The sequence below is a fragment of the Budorcas taxicolor genome, chromosome 15 (assembly GCF_023091745.1).
Source record: "Budorcas taxicolor isolate Tak-1 chromosome 15, Takin1.1, whole genome shotgun sequence".
Taxonomy (NCBI): Eukaryota; Metazoa; Chordata; class Mammalia; order Artiodactyla; family Bovidae; genus Budorcas; species Budorcas taxicolor.
The window spans coordinates 50,427,614-50,448,744 of NC_068924.1; the positions used below are offsets into that span (position 1 = coordinate 50,427,614).

Sequence of the window (21,131 nt, forward strand, 5' to 3'; positions counted from 1 at the left end):
GGCAAATTTTCCCTCTTCTCCAGGTTTCTCCAGACATCCAAGTATCGGAGTAGGACACGGAGGCCCAGAGCAGGCTAGGGGAGGCTCTGCAGAGTGACTCTGGGTCAGAAATGACCTCGCTGCCACGGTCAGGGAAGCGGGCTCAGAGGGTTCACATCTATGACACCTGAAGCTGAGTAGACAGTCCCAGGCCAACAGGCAGGGTTTGAACACTGCCTTCTCCTATACTGGGTTGTGTGACTTTGAACAAGTCTCTCAGTGTCTCTGGACTTGTCAGTTAGTTACCTATTACAGGCTTAGGTGATGGTGGGGGTGCAGACCCTTTGGGGGTGAAACAGGGTCCTCCTAGGCCAGGCAAATAGTGAAGCTGCTTCTGAGAGTTCTGACCCAGCTGGTGCAGAGGGGAAGAGATGCCATCCTTGCTCATTTTCTGCCTGCCTCCCCTAAAGGTCTCTCCCTTTCCAAGATGCCTGGGGTGACAGAGGTCGGGGAGTGGGAAGGGATTTGGGGTATCCTGTAACCCTACTGTCCAGGGTCCAGTGTGTGCAGAGGGCACTCACAGGATGCTGAGTCTGTGGGCAGCACACAAGCTCAGTGCCTGGTGGTACAGAAGCTCATGCAGGTCTCATCTATTTACTCACACAACAAACATATTCTGAGTGCCTATCAGGCACCTGGCATTGTTCCAAATGTTGGGTACGTGGCAGTAAACGAAACTGAAAAGGATCTGAGCCCCTAATGGAGCTGACATTCTAGGGGGCTCGGCCTCTTGGCAGCACATGCAAACACAGCACAAGTACACACTGGCTCACACCTGACCGTACACAAAAAACAACTCACCACCCACAACACATGCACTCACAAATACACTCATGTTCTTGGAGCCCCCACAGTACAGAACACTTGGGCACATGTATGTGTGCATACAGGCCTTGATAAATTTGTATACACACTATAGCATGTAACCACTGAAATCGTATAAATCCCCACCTATGTATACATATAATTATTACACGTTGCCTCCCTTAGAACATGTGCGGTTGCAGAAATACACAGACATGCTACCACCCGGCTAGATGCACACCTATAGGCGCAAACAGACAAACTGGCCCGCCATGCCCTCACGTGGAGCTACTCCCTCCTAAGTACACACATGCACACACAGTAATCAATCACAAATTCCACTGGGAAGCCCAGGATGGACCAGAGCCAGGGAAAAATGCTCCCTCAGTCACCTCATGATCTGGTGTAAGAGGCCCTAAGATTGAGAGAGTAAGACCTATGTCACTAGAGGGTACAAGCAAGGACAGGAAGGCCAGATCAGGAAGTGGGGACTCCTGCAAGGGAGGCAGGGGCCGGCCAGGCTGGGCCGTCTTCCACTGTGTACCACAGAGCCTGGGGTCACAGAAAGGGGTTGTGAGGGGAAGCCAGTCAGGGTCCAAAACCTGCCCAGCCTTTACCTATTACCCACACGTGGCCCAGCCCTTGTCTGTTACCCACATGTGAGGCTCTCTCTGCCCTTAGAGTTTTTCTATCTCTGGACTGTAAAGACTTTGCACACCCTGGAAGCCCAGGAGGCTAGGACTGCAGATGCCCACAATTCCAAGTGTCAAAGACCCCAGGATACAGAAGCCAGGCTTGGCAGCTCACCTGCCATTCTACCGCAAGGAATAGCCCCACATTGCAAGGAATAATTGCCTACGAACTCTCTCAGCCTGGAATGAATTTTAGGTTCTCTAGCTACAAGGGGCCAGATTCTTGACCATGGGAATCTGGCTTCCCACAGAGGTTGGCTAAGTTCAGAATGAGGATCTGAGAGTGGGGCCTGGCATCCTAGGGCAAAGACAGGACCCTTGCTCTACCCAGAAAGTCTCCTGAATTCAGGAGGGCCATGGAGAGCCAAGAAAGATACCTGATGGGGAGACAGGCCCAGAGGAGCAGCTTTTCCTAGTCAGAATCATGCAGCCAGCTGGACCTGCTCAGGTACCTCGCCTTCTAAGCAGGAACCCAGGCGTACACTTCTTGGCTAGGGTTTTTGCCTCCTCAGCCTTCGTGAACGTTCTATGGACAGGGCCCCGCCTCCTGCCCTTGTTCACCTATTCCCAGCCCTCACAGACAGGTGTGCATGAACACACATACACACACATCCCATTCTAAAGATGGAGTTAAAGGAAATAAAAATTACTTCTGCATGCAGGAGGGTGGCCACTAGAGGGTGCAGTGGCACCAGGAAACTCCAATCTGGCCTCTAAGCCAAGCTCCTGCTACTGCTGCTGCTGCCATGTCGCTTCAGTCGTGTCCAACTCTGTGCAACCCCACGGACTCCGCCGTCCCTGGGATTCTCCAGGCAAGAACACTGGAGTGGGTTGCCATTTCCTTCCAATGCATGAAAGTGAAATATGAAAGTGAAGTCGCTCAGTCGTGTCCGACTGTTCGTGACCCCATGGACTGCAGCCCACCAGGCTCCTCTGTCCATGGGATTTTCCAGGCAAGAGTACTGGAGTGGGGTGCCACTACCTTCTCCGAGCCAAGCTCCCAGGGGATCCCATTACCTCTCCCAGTGTGTGAACCTATGAAAGGCATAATAAACTCTTTTTGTGCTCTTACCAATCAAACCTCAAAATACCACAGCTCTGGCTTGGCCTCAGAAGGCCCTTTAATGCCCCTCTGGAAGGGGGAAAACCTCTCAGGTCCTCCCCACAGGGGCTCCCTCAGCATGTACTTGGCATGGATCCAGCCAGTGTTCCCCTCTCTTCTCTGAGCCTTAGTTTCTCTGCTTGAAATAGGACACAAATGCCCCAGAGGAACTGCGCAGGGATCGAACGAGGTTATGTAAGTAAAGCACCCAGCACAGTGCCCAACAATAACAGAGACCAGGGGATCTCTCTCTACACATCCCTTCCTCCTCTAAGAAGCCTTCCCAGATTAGGCTGACTTGGCCCAAGTGCTACAATAAAGCCCCATTATACCCTTCATTACATACACAGCCACACCTGAGGATCTCCCCTAAACTGGGCACCCCAGCAAGTCGCAGGAAGGGAGGATATTTGTAAAGGAGGTTAAATGCAATGTCCACAGAAGTAGGCGGAAACTCAGGAAAACAAGAAGGGGACTTCCCTGGTGGCCCAGTGATTTAGACTCCATGCTCCCAATGCAGAAAGCGTGGGTTCAGTCCCTGGTCAGGGAACTAAGATCTCACATGCCACATGGAGCGGTGCCCCCGCACCAAAATAAAAACATACTGAAAAAGAAAGAAAGGAAACAGGAGTACCAGGACCTAGGAGCGAGGAAAATGGTTCTGGGGAGGAGGCAGGGTGAGCAGGATGTGGCCTGAGAACTGACATCTGGCAGGAGCCATGTGAAAGGGGAAGACAGGAGCCCCAGCACCAAGCCTGGGGCAGTTGCTGCAGCCTCCGGGACAATTTCTTCATTCCAGACTCCCCATTTCCTCCACATGTTACCTCCCGACTGCAGACACAGGTGCCGGTTTCCCAGTAACTCATATTCGCCAGGCCCCAAAATGAACCCAACCTCCTCCCAAACTCCCCTCTGTGCTCAGATCACAGATCAAGGACGGCACCATCAAGATGGAAAGCTGGATGCCATGTACTTCCTCGTGCCCTCTCTGCTCATGCCCGGCCCAGCCCCAAGTCCTGTCCATTCTGGGGCCAAGCTCTCACTCCAATCTGCCCACTCCTCTCCAGTCTCATGCGCACAGCCTTAGTGGGGGCCTCACAGGTGGCCCTGTGCCCTCTCACTGGTCTCCCAGCTTCCTCCTCCATCAATGTTACCAGCAGCCAGGGTCATTCTTTCGTACTCAGTTTTCAACTGATTGCTCTGCTGAAAACTCTCCCGGCTCCCCACCTGGCCTTCATGGCATGTCCCACCAGCACCATCCACAAGCCTCACCATCGCTCACACTGCACTGTCTGCTCAGAGCACCTGAGGACTGCACTTTCCACCTCTGAGCTTTGCACATGTTGTTCCCGCCCCCAAGGTGCCTTTCTTACCCCAGTGTCAAAAGCCACAACCCTCCCTCCTGCCCTCTCCCCATACTGACCCTCTAGATCCTCTGCCCATGTCCCTCCCACCCTGCACGCATCCACTCACCTCACCAGCGGGCGTGGGGGCCCGGTGCGGGGGGGCACGGGCGGAAGGCTGAGCTCTGTCAAATGCCGCTTGGCGGGCAGCGGAGGCACCGCAGGGTCCGGGGCCGCTGTGGATGGGGTGGAGAAGCAGGTGGGCGGAAGGCAGCTCTTCCGGGGCGGGATGGGTGGGGCGGTGGGCAGCCCCTCGTCCTCTCCAGCCGCAGGCAGTGGCTCCGGGGGAGTGGTGGGCGTGGGTGGTGAGCGGAAGACATGACGCTTCATGGGCACGGGCCGTGGGGCCAGGCGGGGTGCAGGGGCTGGGGGTGTGTGGGCACGGAGCAGGCCAGCCAGGATGCGGCGGCGGTGGCCAGGGAGCACCATGCCCATGTCCACCAGGCGGGTGTCGCTGAGGCCTTGGCAGTCTGTGGCCCACACCAGGCCGTGCTGCTCGAAGAGCCTCGTGTACTGCTCCAGGTGCAGCGCTCGCAGCCACTCTGCCACCGAGAGCGCCCCGTCCCCGGCCTCCGCCATGGTTCCTGCCAGCAGAGGCCAGCCAGCAGGGCTCTGTCCAGACCTGGAATAGACACACGGGCACAGGTCAGAGGCAAGCTGTCCAGGTACAGGTCTCCAATCAACAATTCTCTGTGGCTTTTCCATGCCATGGGGTAAGCTCTGTGTTCGAGCTTTCTCCCCTGCATCCCATGTGCCAGGCAAGGTGAGGTACTGCCTGGGCTCTGAACACACAGGCTTCTCCTACTGCCTGAAACCTGCCACCTCCTCCCCCACCCCACCTCTGTGGCCTCCTAGCATCCAGCTCCTCCAGGAAGTCCTCCAGGACCTTCAGAGTTGGTGCTGTCTTAATCCCCATCCACGGCCTTGGCCACTGCTATGGCTGTGTCTGCATCCCTGCCCCTCCCACGTTCTGCAAGACCCAGGCAAGGACACAGTTCCTTCTCAGGCACCAGTTTTCAGCAGAGGCCCAGGCCCCAGGGGTATTAGCAAGTATAGGTGGGATTGAGGGATACCACTGCTGGTCCCTTTATAGGCCCAGTCTGTGGGGTGAGCCTTACCCCCACCTCCATGCTCCTGAAGGAAGCAGATTACTCCAGGAGGTACGTCAACACAGCACCACACAGTCTGATGTCCTGGGCCTGTGGGTGAGTAACCCCTTCCCACCACTGAGGAGGGAAAGATGGGAATGGATAGGATAAGCCATTCTTTCATTTGTTCTTTCAAAACAGCCTTGTACTGGGCAATGGGGACTGAGGTCCCCTAACGATACTCAAGAACTCCTGACCTGGCAAGAGTCAAGGAACAGATGATGCCAAGCAGTGATTAACAGATCAAAAGAAAACGCTTACTGCTCATCTCCATATACTAAAGAGGCATATGATAAAACTCAATATCCAGTACACTTAAACAAAAATTTTAGTAAAACAGAAACAGATCGATACTTTCTTAAAACAAAACCAGCACTTTGCTTAACAGACAAACAAGAGAAAAACTTCCATCATTATTCTTATTCATACTACTCTAAAAGTTCAACAAAAATACACCATTGGTATAAAAACTGGGAAGGAAGAGTTAATCCATTACTTAAATATGAGTTCTGAATTGGAAAACCTGAAAAGTTCAGCTGAGAAAGTATTACAAACAGTAAAAGAATTTAGTAAGATAGCTAGGTTCAAAATTAATAGAATCAATATTTATAAGCAATAATGAAGTAGGAACCAGGATGAAAGACCTCATTTACAACAGCATCACAAAATAAAAACCACCAAGAATAAACTTAGTAAGAAATACATAGAATCTATAGGGAGAAAAATGTGGTATTAAGGGGCAAAAATAAGTTCTGGATAGACAGACATGTTCCTGGATAGAGAGCATCATACAGATATTAACCCTAAGTTAATTTATAAATATGTGCTATCCTACTAAACATACACATAGAACTTCTTGGAGGGATGGGTGGTGGTGGCTAGACAAGCTGATTAAAAGTTCATGTGGAAAAACAAACAAGCAGGAAAAGCAGGAAAATTCTGGAAGTGAAGGAGTGGGCAAAGGAAGGGTAGAGTGAGAATCAGCCTCACCACATATTAAAACATATAAATTAATCAATAAAACAGCACAGGTTAGGGACTTCCCTGGTGGTCCAGGGGTTAAGATTTCACCTTCTAAAGCAGGGGGTGCGGTTCAATGCCTGGTCAGGGAAATAGATCCTAAATACCACAACTAAAGATCCCTTAGGCAGTCAAATAAATAACTAACAACATTTTAAAAGAAAGACCCAAATACATTTAAGAATTTAGTAATACAACAAAAGTAACATCTCAAACTAGGAGGGAAAAGATGCATTATTAAATTGTTAGCGCAACTGTGTAGTGAGCTACAAAGCTGGACCCCTACACCTTACGACAGGATAAGTTACAGTAAATCATGAAAGGATATGAAAAATCTTTGTCTCAGAGAGGCAAAGGCCTTTTGGAAATGATACAAATCCAGAAGGATAAAGAAAAGACTAAAATATTCAACTGTAGACAAAACATTCCTGCACAATTAAAAAAAAAAAAAAGACATCATAAGCAAGGCCAAGGGATAAATGACAAACCAGGGGGTATCACTCCTAACCCAAGCACAGGCTAATTTTCCTAGGCAGTTAAAAACACCTAGAAATAAGAAACAGACCAATAATCTGACAGATAAATGAGCAAAGAAGATGAACTGACAGAAAGAAAAGTATACATGGTTCTAAACACAAGAAATGGAACATGGAACTTCCCCTCCTTACAGCGAGTGGTGACAAGGTGAGGCACTCCCCTCCCAGGATAGGGCAGTGCCTCTGGGAAGGGAAACGCCACCAGGCTGTGAAAACCTCAATGCTCTGGCCCTCTGACCCAGCCGCCTGTGGCTAGTTCCCTTGCAGTCTTCCTGGTGCATGTCCAAAAGGACGTATACCGCATTGTGTACAACGACAAAAGGTATGAAGTAATCAAAATACGCATAGACTGGAGAATGGTTAACTAAATTACTGTGTAATCACACAGGAGAATGCTGAGCCATAGGAAATGAGGAGACTCCTTACATATCAGTGTGGGGTGACCTCCTAAGGAGCTGCTAAATGACTAAAGAAAAATGAAGAAACTCCATAAAGAAGGAGGGAATGCTACATGCTGCTAAGGATGACCTCCGATATGCATCAACCAACTAAAGAAAAGTTCAAAACACCATACCGAACATGCTGCCTACCGAACATGCTGCCTTCCACATGAAAAAAACACGATAATAAAAACAAAAGGAGAGGATAGATCAGTGTGTGTCCACGGCTAAATGCAGATGGCTAAAATGATACAGAGGATACAGGCAATGCTGGTTGCCTCTAAGGAGGAATGCTGAGGGCTGAGGGGGATGGGAGGGTTTGTTAAAAATTTACCAAGAAACATGACCATATGCACACACTGCCCGGGCCCTCCCTGGGCCCCATCAGCTTCCCTGGAAACCCGGCTCCAAGTGGCGGTAAACTTTTCACTTTACATGTTTTTCTATTACCCAAATTTTTAACTATGTGAATTTTTCTAAAAGGCTCCTGAGGGTCCCAAAGGAAGACACAAACAAACAAATTCATTTGATGTTCTTTGATAAGGGGCTCTCAACATTATAAAGACAGCAGTTCTTCCCAGGTTAAGCTAATGCTAACACAATCCCAGTTAAAATTACCCACAGGCAGATTCTGAAGTTCATATTCAGGGAATTCCCTGGCAGTCCAGTGGTTAAGACTCTGTGCTTTCCATGCAAGGGATGCAGGTTCAATCCCTGGTCAGGGAACTAAGGTTCCCCTACACCTCGAGGCACAGCCAAAAAGTAAGATACGGCCAAAAAAATAAAGTTCATATTCATGGATATTAAAGATCTATTGTTGGATGGAAAAGCAAGGTGCAGAACAGTGTTTTATTATGTAAAAATCTAGGGTAAAGAAAAAGAAAATATATACGTATACATACACGCACGCATATACACAAAACACTCGGATACGTATACAAGACACTGCTGTTGAGGAGGAGACTCCCAGCCGGGAGGACAAGAAAGGGAGGGTTACCTTTCACTGTATCCTCTTTATCTTTTTAATTTCATACCATTTTCCAACAAATTACAACTTAGACGATAACAGGATCATCTGGAAGTAAGAATAAGACCATAATGCACCAGGCACGGAAGGAAATCAAGTAATCAGGTACACACCCCACCTGCCTCACTGATCCCTGCTTGACTCCATCCTTCAAAGCTCTCCTGGGAAGTTCTTCGTAAGCTCTCTGGCTTCACCCTCTCTCTCTGCCTCTTAACCTCAGTTTTTCAAAACGGAAAACAGGGGCTTCCCCAGTGGTCCAATGGTCCAATGCCTTGCCAAGCAGGGGACACCAGTTCGACCCCTGGTCCAGGAAGATCCTCCGTGCCATGGGGCAACTAAGGCCATGCAGCACAACTACTGAGCCTGTGCTCGAGAGCCCACGGCCCGCAGCTACCGAAGCCCACACACCAGAGCCCGTCCTCTGCAACAAGAAGCCCACACAAGGCAACTGCAGAGAGTGCCCACTCTCCACAGGGAGAGAAAGCCCATCTGCAGCAACGAAGACCCAACGCAGCCAAAAATACATAAATAAATGGAAAAGAGGACGCTGGGTCTCACCTTCATGAGGCCTTGGTGGAGGCTTAGCCTACAACACCCAGCCCAGCTCCCCACTTCCCCCTGACTCACCGGTGGGGCTGCCCAGGATGCCGGGGTCCCCCAGAGGCGGCAGCTACTCTGAATGGCTCCTCATCTTGGCCTGAGGTGGAAGCTGCAAGGACAAGGGTAAACGAGAAAGTCTAAGAGGCTAGGTCACTGTGAATGGCTGGATGCCAGGAAGAAGAAAAGGAAAGGGGAAGGGGTCGGGGGAAAGATGGGGAAAAGGAAAGAGAAGCAAGAAAGTGAGAACGGGAAGAGGACCGAGGAAGAGAGGGGAGGGCCCAGGGAGCAGCAGGAGATGGTTAAAGGGAGGAGGGCCTTCCCACGGGGCTGACTGACAAGGGAGTGAGAGGCAGACCCAACAGGCTGCCTGGAGGTGGAGACCACACCATGCAAGAGGGGAGCCGGGACCCCTGTTCTCCGGCCCTCCCCCAGGACCAGCGGCCTGGCCAGGAGGCTGGACTGCCCCCGGGAAGACACGGGAAAGTGGCAGATGCAGCTCCGCGACTGAGGCAGGGTCCCCACAATGCAGAGTCTGCCAGAAAGTGAAGAGGACCCTGGGGAGAGCCAAGGAGACAAGGCTCTAAGCCTGGGAGCCGGGGCGGCGGCGGGCAGGCCGGTGCAGGGGTGAGGCAGGGCCACGAGACCCAGGGGCCCTGCTCCTAAATGTGCATGGGGACCAAAAGACGGTGTTTCCAGGCAGGAGAAAGGAGTGGCCATCCCGAAGGGCAGGCCACCAGCAAGGCCAGGAAGCCGGGGCTCTGCTCAGGTGGGTGGGTGGAAGGGGCAGGTCTTGGGCCGAGCCACGCTTCCTGCCACTAGCGCAGGGTCAACCGCAAACTGCTGGTCTCTGCAGGGTGACTTTAGGGGGTACAGGTTTTAAAAGTGAGTATTTTAAAATAAATCTTAAGTAATTGGTACTTCATAAAGGGTTGGGGGAAAAAAAACCCAAAAAACGGCAGTACTACTCAAATGATGTTTTTTTAAAAAAAGAATTTAATAAGACAATGTAGTCTTTGGGTTTCCTAGGTGGCTCGGTGGTAAAGAATCCACCTGCCAAGCAAGAAATGCAGGTTTGATCCCTGGGTCAGAAAGATTCTCTGGAGAAGCAAACAGCAACTCGCTCCAGCACTCTTGCCTGGATAATCTCGTGGAAGAGGAGCCTGGTGGGCTGCAGCCCATGGGGTCGCTGAGGGTTGGACACGACTGAGCGACTTCACTTTCACTTTTCACCTTCATGCACTGGAGAAGGAAATGGCAACCCACTCCAGTGTTCTTGCCTGGAGAATCCCAGGGACGGTGGAGCCTGGTGGGCTGCTGTCTATGGGGTCGCACAGAGTCGGACACGACTGAAGCGACTTAGCAGCAGAGGAGCCTGGCAGGCTACAGTCCATGGAGTTGCAAAGAGTTGAACACGACTGAGCAACTAAATAGCAGCGGCAAATAGTCTTTACTATCAATATACACCAGACACCTAAAGCACTTTTTATTAACTTGTTTAATTCTCATAGCAACCCTATGAGGTACATACCTCACAATTTAAGATGAAGCAACTGAGGCACAGAGAGGTTAAGTAACTTGCCCAAAGTCACACAGCTGGGAAGGGGTAATTTAAATATAGTCTAGACCTGCAATACAATAACTTCTAGAAGCCACATACAGGTACTGAAACTCCAGATGCGACCATATAGTGAAGTGTGCTCTATACAACACACACTGGATTCTAAAGACTTAGTAAAAAAAAATAAGAACATGAAATATCTCAGTAACTTTTTATTACATAATGAAATTATAGCATTTTGGATATTTGGATTAACTATGGTATTAAAATTAATTTCACCTGTTTATTTTTAATGTGGCTACTAGAAAATTTTAAATTGCATTTGTGGCTTGCATCACATTGCTACCGGACGGTGCAGCTCCAGACTCTTAACCACTCTACATACTGCCTTTATGACAAGCTCTAACTGAGCAGCTGCTGCAGGTCAGGCACTGTTCTCAGGATTCAACATGGATTGATGCATGACAGCCCAACCAGGCTACTGGAATGACCAGGGCTGGGAAACAGGAACTACCTCTCTGTCCCTGGGAAGGGCCCAGCCCCCTTCAGGGCCTCTCTCAAGTTCCTACTCCTGCACTAAGGGCTTCAGGCCAAGGTCAGACTCAGGGACTCCACACTGACACTCCTCTAGGACAGCCTCATTCAAGGCATTGAAAGCATGAGCCAGACCAACCTCAACCCACCCTTCAGAAATCTCAGGCTTGATGGCATCAGATACCACCCAGCCAGCAAAAAAACAGCCCACAGGGCCCTCACCAGGCTGGGGGTCAGGGTAGGCTTCCTGAAGGAAGCAGCCCTTTGAAAAAAGAAGTTTGGAGCAGTGCGCTGCTGAACCATGCTGGGGCCTAAAAAGATAAAAAAAAAAAATCTGCAATACTAAACCTCTTTATTTAAATTTTGGCTATGTTGCTTACCTTGGATTTTTTTCATTAATTTTTATCTTTAAAAAAATATTGCTGAAAAATATTTACCTGGATTACCTGAAGTTTTTTTGGTCCCCCGTTCCCCCTTATATTTCGCACTCACTTATTCTGCCTCACTTGCTCCATGATAATTCTGGTCTGGAGTCTGGAGGTTTAAGCTCTTCCCCTGCTATGACACATCACTGAATCTCCACTGCAGGGAAGCAGGGACCAGCAGAGGAGAGTGTCATCCTGTTGCGACAGCCTGGCCACAAGTTTGGGGGTTCCCCTCCCCAACACCCCAAGGGCCCAGCTCAGGCTTCAACATCTCACCAGCCCACCCTGCTCCTGCTGTTACCCTCGCTCCCTCCAGCAACACTGCTGGGCCAACCTGGGTCCCACTCTTGCTCAAAACCCGTCCCACAGTTCCCAGCGTCCTCAAGTACACCTCCTCGGATCATCCTTCGACCAGCTCCAGCCCTGCCGTTTACAGATGAAGAAACAAACACCCACAGGGAGGAAGTGACTTGCTCAAGTTGTCAAGACATGCCTCAAGCCCCAACCAGACTCAGCTGGCCCACCACTCCCTCCATTTCATTTTTGGCACCAGCTTAACACATGGAAGCCCCCCAGATGGTCTGCTGACAATGAGCAAATGAACCACATCCTCCCACCTTCGGGTGCTGACTCGGCTGCCTCCTTCAGAAAGTCCTCCCTGACCGCCCCCTGGGCTCCTAAGCCTCAGATGCTGAGTCATGCAGCTCAGTGCTGCTCCTGCTCGGTTCCTGGCTGTCCACTTGTGAGGGGGGTCTACCCGACCTCCAACCCGGCCTGAGAGCCTGCACCTTTTTGTTCCCCCTGCCCTCCACAGTAGAGCCCAGGACCTGACTGGGCTCACAAGGACACTTACTTAGTCCAGGAGTAAGTAAGGGTGGTTTGGAGTCTCTAACCCATGCCAACTAGTCCTTCTTCAGGTTTAGCCTGAGTCCCTCTTGCTGGAGCCAAAGCTTTTACACTTCTGTCCTTTAACTACCATTCCAACCCCAAGGGCAGAGTTTAAATCTCATCGCCCCCTTCTCTGTCCCAGCCCAGCATCTCTCTCAAGCATCCCTGCTCACTCCTGACTGAGGACCTCAACACTGCCAGTCCAGCAGGAAGGCAGCCCTGAGCCTCAGCTAAGGACAAGCACACTCCCACTTAATTGGTTTCCTAAATACCTGCCACATGTCCAGCCCCTACAAGATTTCCACCTTCACCTGAATTGTCCCCATAAAAAAGTCCCAAGCCTGGGATTTTTATCCTGTTTCAATGGAGGCTGTGTAAGGTGCTGGGTCACTTGTAGAGCCAAGAAGGGGCCTTCAGAAGATTTGACTGTCTATCTGGCAGAGGCAGAGAAGCTTCCAGGGGGTACTTATGAGCTGGGCCTTGAAGGATAAGCAGGAGGCTGCACTTCTAAGCCAAGGGAACTCAGTGTGCAGGGCCCGGGGATGGGAAAGGACCTGCAGATGCAGAGATGGGGAGAGCTCAGTGGCGCAGGAACAGGGGACGCAAAAGGACACCCGGGGAGGTCGAGGGATCTGCCCTTGGCGGCCCATGTGGGTGTGAGCCTCTTTTGCATTCTGATTTGTATGAACGAGTTAGGCCTGGATCTGGAGGCCTTGCTGATCCTAACTCCTTCCCCACTCAGTTCTGGAGTCCTCTCAGCGAGGACCCTTCCCAACTGTATTTTCAAAGCCCTCCTCCGCCACCGCCCCACACAGAGCTGTGCTCCAGATTCAAGAGCAGGCCCAATGGTGGAGGGAGTCAAAGGGGACGAAGGCAGGCCTAGAGCTTCAGACCTGGGGCCTGTATCTCTCCACCCCCCAACCCCTCTTCCCCCTCACAGCACCCCACCCAAGGCAGGCTGGGCAGGGACCCCAGCGCCCAGACCTCAGGAAAGCCCTCAGGCCCTCCACACAGGAACTAACAGCATTACACATCCAGCTAGGCCTGGGTCTACTAACCACAGCCCACCCGTACCACAAACTGCACACCTCACACAACCTCCGGGGACACACACCTTCCACCCCGCCTAGCAGCCACACGGCCGACCTGACCGCACCACACACACAGCCTTCAGTCCCCACACTCACTACCAACAGTCTGACTGTAGACAACTGCCCAGAGCCCCACATTGCCCGTGCCCCCCGCCCAAGCACCACAGGTCATACCTGTGGGCAGGGTCACCCTCAGCTGCTCCCCTCCTGGCGTTCTCAGGGTTCCGTTGACATAGACAAGAGGACTTGGAGACACTTCCCTCAGATATGAGGAACTAGGCGGGGGCTGGGTTCCCAGCCCAGAGCATGCAGAAGTGGCCCCTGCCCTCTGCAGATCTCTGCCAGCTCTCTCGGGCCCTGCCAGGCAAGGCAGCAGGTGCAGCGCTCAGGCAGGCAGCTGACGAACCCCTGAACCAAGAAGCCTGTTTTCTGTTTCTCAGGGACTGATGGCCACACGGGCTCCGAGGAGGCACACTGGGGTCTCCTGCCCCAACCCCAGCCCCAGATCTCTGCCCCTTCACCTGCCCACTATATACCTGCCCCCACCCTGTCCTTAATGTAGCCTGTCCTCTGGGGTCCCAGGAATGATGGAGGCTGACAAGGTGCAGCCCATAGGGCAGTGAGGACTGACTGAGTCCAGGCCCCATGGCTTGCCTCGGCCACCTATTTGATGGGGAGCTGGGGGCCACCAGCTCTAGCCCAGAACCCATCCTTCCCATGATGCCAGGCAAGATCAGTTTCCGGTTCTGGCTCCATCACTTTTCACCTGAAGCCCTGGGCAAGTCACGTCACATTCTGAGCCTCAGTTTCCCCTTCCACGGAACAGCGCTGTCATCCAGATGACCGTGACACATGACCATGTGTGTACTAGAGGCCACACTCACTCGGCATCTGCTCACGCCTCTGCTGCCGAGATAGACACTTCCTGTTCTGAGCCCCAAGGCCTTGGCTGGGCCTGTCCAGAAGGGTCCTTGGTGCTGGCCCTAGAGCCAGACTCTAGTCTAGACACCCTCAGCACCCTGGAATTCTCAGTTCCCCAGGTACCAATGACTCCTGCACCCTGCCTCCAGCAATGTCCCACTATGGGCTCCAGACTGGATATCCCACTGCCTCCTGGATCTCCTTCTAGAGGAACCCCAGATACAGTGCATTCTCCACCCCACAGCGAACCCACCCACTCCCCTCTCCTAGGAAAAGCAGGTGAGGCCGTTGAGCAAATTAGACAAAATACCTCTTGCTAAAAGAGCCCCACAGCAGGGCATGCAGCTCAGCAAAGAGGACAGGCTGAGTTTCAATCCCCCTCTCCCAGCCCTCGCCCAGCCAGGTACCCTTGGGCAGTGTACCTCTGAACCCAGGGGACCAGGTGAGAGGCAGGATATTTTAACAATCTCCTTAGGGCAGTCCCTTCAGCATCACCCTAATAAATATAAAACTAGTTTTATTAATGATCGATGGACATTTAAGGGACAGTGAACGTCCCTGACTTAAATTTTAAACCTACTCCTAACTCCTACCCCAATCTTGAAAGATTAATCACTTTCCACGTCTGGACTGTTTAAAGTTTTCACAGTTGCATTATCACTTTCATAATTAGAATAAAAAATGATAAAAGTATTTTCAGTCTATTAGAATTGAGTTTGTCCCAGTTTTCCCTAAAACCATCATTATAAAGTACCTTTTTAATTTTAAATATAATATGCATAGAATACCAAGAGAACTATAGTAAACAAAACTGATTTTCTGGGCCATCTGGACTGAAAGATGCAAAACTTAGCTGCAAAGCTTACCTCCTCCCTCACTGTCTTATCCGCCCGAAGTTCTCACATATAGTTTATTAAATAACAACCTCCCCCACTCCACTGCCAGCCACCGACCAGAGGTCCAGAGGCCAATCACAGACTGAAGCCCACGGACTTTCAAATGCGAAGTGGACTGAGTCCATTATGAACAGGAGACTCCAGGGTTCCTGTGGTTTGCTTCTAGACAGCATCTGACCCTACCCTATCACTGCCCCTCACCCACATTCCCCCAGACCTTCCGACTCTTATGCCCAAGCCCCTCTCTACTCTGGAGAGGACCAAGTGTGAATGCCTGAAGTACCTCACTCACAGTAAAAGAAGCGCAAAGTTAAAAGGCTTGGTTTTCAGGCCTTGTCGTACAAACTATACAGCACAGGGCACTGTATTTAATATCCTGTGATAAACCATAGTGAAAAAGAATATAAAAAAGAACATACATGTACTGTATAACTGAATCACTTTGCTGTACAGCAGAAATTAACCCAACATTCATTGTACATCAACTATAATTCAATTTTAAAAAGTCTATGACACACTAGCTTCCTTGGCCCTACCAGTACCTGCCCCCCAAACGGATCACCCTGGACCACTCCCTCCCGTTCCCCTGTCTCCCCACTGCCATGTTTCTAACTCACCCCTCTACTCCATCTGCCCCTCCCCAGCCGGCCTGATCCCTGGGCCCTCCTCCCTGCCTCCTGCCCTTCTGCTACATTTAATCAGAGCATCCTCCACCTGCTCCTCTAACCACCCTCCTTCAAGACAGAGCTCCTCCAAACCCAAACCCCACAGCCCTGAGTCACATCCATCCACCTTCCCAAGACCCCCAACCCTTCACTCTTCAGGTCCCACCCTTCTTGCCTTGAAGGGTGGCCCAGCCAGCCACCCTGCACTTGGAGAGACCCAGGGCCCTCTCATCAGGAAAGTACGGGCTCTGACCTGGCCCCCTGGTGCCTCATGGGCTGGGAACGCCCTAGGCAGGACAGGAAGCCCACCCCCACCAAAGGTGCTAAGGTACACCACAGCACGACTCCAGGACGATCGTCCTCTGTGACCACTGCCCCCCAGGAGGGAGTTGGGGGGGCCTCTTAACACTGCAAATGAGGCAGAACAGGAAGAAACAGGGCTGACCACATGGGGGATGGGAGTGCACACAGCTGACGAGGGCCCCAAGCAGCAGGAGTGGACAGAAGCAGACAGGTCCGTCAGACCCTCACTTCACGCCAGAGGGACGGAGGGCAGCTCTGGCTTGACAGGGAGTGTAGGGGCAGGGGGAGGCAGCTTGACTCCATCCCCTCTGAGGCGGCCAGGTGCCTGACATGGCTGCCACCAGGGAGGAGAGCCCGGGGCTCCTGTGCACCCAAGCAACCTCCCAAGAGAACAGGACTTGACCCTGTCCTCTCCCTAGGTAGGTCCCTGGAAGTGACAAGCCAGATGATCAGCAGCCCCCTTGCTGCAGGTACCTGAAAGAGGAAGCTCTTGTTTCAGTGCATGGAGGTGACCAGATGGGCAGGGCAGGGGCTGGAAGGGAGAGAGGGAGATGGGGGGCAGGGGCGGGGGGACCAGCCCCACAGGCTCTGGCCTCCAGTCTGTTGTGGGACCTCAGCTGCCCCCCACTCTATAGTCAGATAAGAGGCAGGGAAAACTCTCCTCTCTCACTCACAGGGAACATTCTAACCTACTTATCTGACCCAGCCATCCCTGCCTAAAAAGACAAAAGGCCACAATTATGGAGTGCTTCCCACCTACCAGGCACTGGGCCAACCCTGCTACATGGATAGCTTCATATAATTTTCATGACAATCTAGAAAGTAAATGGTTTTAGCCCAACTTTACAGACAAGGAGGAAACGTGAGTCTCAGAAAGGTTAAGCAACTTGCCCAACATCACACTGGAGCCCCTCCTTCCACTCCACGTCCTCCGAGGGGCGAGTGTGGAGATCAGGAGCAAGGAGGTCAGGTGGGAGAGGGGAGGCAGCGTGACTGCAGGCGGAGAAGGGCCTTGAAGGCCACTCTAAGACACTCAGCCTGACTGTCCAGACAACAGGGAACCATGAAGGGCTGCAGGGTGCACGGGGCCACGGGCAGGCAGGTGGCCACGGGTCCTACTGCTGTGAGACTTGGGAATTCACTTAGCTTCTCCGAGTCTTGGTTTCACCATCTGTATACTGGGCTTGTGGGAATAAACGTAACCCTTCAAAACAGAGCCCAGCCTAACCGTTCTCCCTTCCCAATGACTTCCCACCTCCCTCAGAGTAAAAGCCAAAGTCCACCAGGCCTGCAGGTACACCACAGCACCTGGATGCTATTGTCCAGGATGATATTGTCCCTGCCTCAATGCCATCCCAGCCTACTCCGAGTGCTCTCGCCTCAGGGCTGGGCCCTGGAGCTCCCTTGGCCTGAAATGCTCTTCCAGACACCGGTGCAACTCACTCTCGGGCTTTTTCCAGCAGACACTGGATTACATATTTACTTGTTCATTTGTTAGTCTCCTCAGCTGGAGGATGAAGCACTGTCTCATTCGTGGCTCTATTCCCAGTGGTTACAAGCGTCTGGCCTGGGGTGGGGGTGGAGGGGGGTGGTGCATGAATGGACATCTACAGAGGCCTGACTTACCCTGGTCAGGAACTCGGGGCAGGAACCCCGTGACATGGGTAGGGTAAGGGATGGCTGGAGGAGGCAGGTGTAAAGGTTCAAGGTTCGAGTCCGGAGCTCAAGGAGTGAAAGATTTAACTCTGACATGCCTTGGCACCCTCTGTGGCTGGGCCTGCCCCTTCTCTCCACCTTTAAGGTTGCTCCAGCCACTTCCTACTGGGCCGGCCAGAAAAACACCGCTGAGGGGCCCTCAGCCACACTGGGGAAGTCCTGGCTCTCAGACACCACTGACGGTTCCCTGGAGCAGGTCTGAACTGCCCTAGACTTCCAGAAGTCTCTGAGCTCAACACCTGCCTCTCCTGCCTGCCTGCCTGCTCCTTCCGTGGCTCCCCATTTCCCCCCACCCTCTGGCTCCCACCCCTCACTCCTCCCCTCCAGTCCAGTCCCTCCACTCTCACCGCTGGACACTAGATCTCCAGGACTTCACTCATCATGTTCCCTCTACCTCACCCTTCAAGTGTCACCTCCAGGCAGCAGCTTCCGACCCCCATGCTCACAGCCTGGGTCCCACTGAGATGTCACTATCATTGTGTCACAAATACACACACTCTCTCTCACCCCAGCTTTCGCTGGGTGCCCCCTGAAGGCAGGACCAGGGTCTGATTTCCCTGCATCCTCAGCTACTAGCCTAAGGTTGGCAGACAGGAAATATCTACTGCTTGCATGAAATCTCCTGATTTTACAAGTGGAGAGCTAGGAACCCAGGCAAGTGATGATGTGCCCAAGGTCACACTGCTATCAGTGGCTAGAACCTGGCCTTCAGGCCGCCAGACCAGGTGCCTCCCATTCTGCTCACACACACCAGTTGCAGCTCTAGCTCCTGCCTGTCAGATCCCAGCCCTGTCTTTTCCTGGCCCCACATCCCCAAGCACCTGCTCCTGAGGCACTTAGGAACCTCCCAACTCAATCCTCCCCACCTCCAGAAGGGGAAAGTCAGCCTCGAAAGGAACAAGAACCTAACCAGGGCCACAGAAGTCAGGACAGGACCCAGACCACCCAGCCTGAACTGGAAAGAACTATTCCCAGGAAAAGAAGTATCAGGGGGAGACCTCAGAGACACTGGACTAACCTGCCATCTCCAAGAGGCTGGGCCAGTCTCACACTAAGAAATGTGGATTTTCAAGTCACAGGCAGTAGAGGCAGATGAGTGTTTGGGTTCACATCCTGGAACAGAGCCCCTAAAACCATTAGACACTCCCTGCATCTCTGGCCTCCCTAGACTCAGCTATCCATCTTTACAGCAAGGAGACCCCAGGAGAACAGCCCCAATCTAAGGAAAAGGCATCACTGACTTAATGGACATGAGTTTGAGTCAACTCCGGGAGTTGGTGATGGACAGGGAGGCCTGGCGTGCTGCAGTCCATGGGGTCACGAGTCGGACATGACTGAGCGACTGAACTGAACTGAACTAAGGGAGAAGGCAGGACCTGAGTTGGGCCTCCAGGACCCCTTTACCAAGCAAGAGATTCCAGCCCAAAGCTGTCTTACTGTCCTCTGGCAAAGCTCAGTCCCCAGCCTGCCCCTTGGGGAGGCCCTGTCTCCCTAACATGCTAGAGCCACTGGAAACACAGAACCACACAGGGCCTGACTGGATGAAGGCCCCCATTCCAATGGGCAAAAGGCTCATCCAGCTTACACATTAAGGGGTGCAGAGCCAGGGACATGAAATGCTGATGGCACCCACGCAAAGGCAAAAGCACGGTCCTCCAAGGAAGAATCTGGGTCTGAGAACACACCCGTGCACACATAGGAACACGCAGCAGAAAGGGGCTCACCCAGCCAGGAAGTCTTGTGCTTCCCTCATGGGGAGGGAACAGCTCTCCACCCCATGGGGCAGCTCCTGCCTCCATGCCCAGGTCTCTTTGAGGGCAACTGCTGTGCCCACAGACCCACATGGGCACTGGGAGGAGATGGGGGAGGCACTGTGAATTACCTGAAGGCTCTCAGTCAAGACCCAGTCTCCCTGTCTCCCAAGGAGGCTCAGGGCCTCCCGCGCCCGGGTCTCTGTCCACCATCCCATCAGAGCCCTTGAGCCTGGCTCTGACACTTCAGAGCTGGACCTGGGCCTGCTGAGCCACATTCCACACGTCCTGAGAGGGCCTGGTGCGCTAGTAGTGACCAGGCATTGCTCTGTGAGCCGAGCTGGTCCCCTCTCAATCCTAGTCCGGTAACCAGGAGCACAGCCCCACCCACCCCCAGGGAATGAAGAGGCCTGGCCACTGTCTGTCTTCTCCCCCACCCCCATTAAGATGGCTATCTCTTCAGCTACCACCTAGTCCATTCCAGGGCCTGGTTCTCAGATTTTTGAGAGGTGTGTGCCTCCTGGGTGTGTCTGCTGGGAGCAGTGGGTACAAAGGGCACACAGGGCCTGGAGGTGGCTGGGCCTCTGTCTCCCCCTGCCCCACCCCTACCCCTGGCAGCCCTGAGAAACTTTCCAGGCCTTGTCCATCTGGCACCAGCTGGCCAAAGTGTGGCACAGGCCTTAGCCTCAACTCAGGATCCACTCAGCCCATCTCGAGGCTCTGCAGACTCTTAGACTCTCCAATCTAAGAAAACTGGAAGCTGGGGATCACCAACACATAAAACCCTTGATTCCCAATGCCCACAATCTCAGACTCCTAAAACCCCAGCTGCCCAATGTGGGGAGAGGAAGTGCGGGAATGGAGAAACCCACCCCCACCCCCCATCTGTGCTGTTTGGTTTCTGTCCTGAGCTGTCTGAACCTGGGAGCCTGGGAAGTCCCAGGTACTGCTGCTGCTGCTGCTTTTTTTTTAAGAATTGAGTATTTTAAGGATTTGGGCTTCCCTTGTAGCTCAGCTGGTAAAGAATCTGCCCGCAATGCCGGAGACCTGGGTTTGATCCCTGGGTTGGGAAGATCCCCTGGAGAAGGGAAAGGCTACCCACTCCAGTATTCTGGCCTGGAGAATTCCATGGACTGTATAGTCCATGGGGTCGCAAAGAGTCAGACACGACTGAGTGACTTTCACTTCACATTTTAAGGATTTACCTTTTCTTCTGTTCTATAGCAGTTCCTATTGATCATATTCATAAGTCAACAGGAGATACTTGGGTTGCCATAAAACATATTTATCTTAGCGTACTTCTATAAATACAGATATTTAAAAAACGGTGCTGTTGCTTCTTGCTCCTTCCCTGAAGTTCCAGGAAAGTTGAGTCCATGACCAGCCAAAGGTCTCTCACTGATCCAGAGGCCAGGGACAGACCGGCCAAGGTCCTGACTCTAGGCCTGATTATAGGCAGAGCCCTGGCCCAGCATTATGGTGGGAAACAGAAAGAGGGGAGGGAAGGAGAGAAGGGGATGCCCAATGGCAGGGCAGTGCCCCCAGCGGGGGTGGGGGAAGGCCGCAGAGGAG

The 21,131-nt window shown here is 52.4% G+C and overlaps 1 protein-coding gene across 2 annotated transcripts in view; it reads right to left on the bottom strand.

Moving 5' to 3' along the window:
* Window positions 1-21,131, bottom strand: part of ARAP1 (ArfGAP with RhoGAP domain, ankyrin repeat and PH domain 1) — a 61,886-nt gene that overhangs the window by 35,662 nt on the left and 5,093 nt on the right. For both annotated transcript variants that reach the window (XM_052652429.1, XM_052652427.1), the window contains exons 2-3: window positions 8,839-8,920; window positions 4,111-4,662 (exon numbers count right to left, since the gene is read on the bottom strand). In XM_052652429.1, coding sequence (XP_052508389.1) covers window positions 4,111-4,619 — 509 coding nt within the window. In that variant the 5' untranslated portion in view covers window positions 4,620-4,662; window positions 8,839-8,920. The remainder of the gene's footprint in view (window positions 1-4,110; window positions 4,663-8,838; window positions 8,921-21,131) is intronic.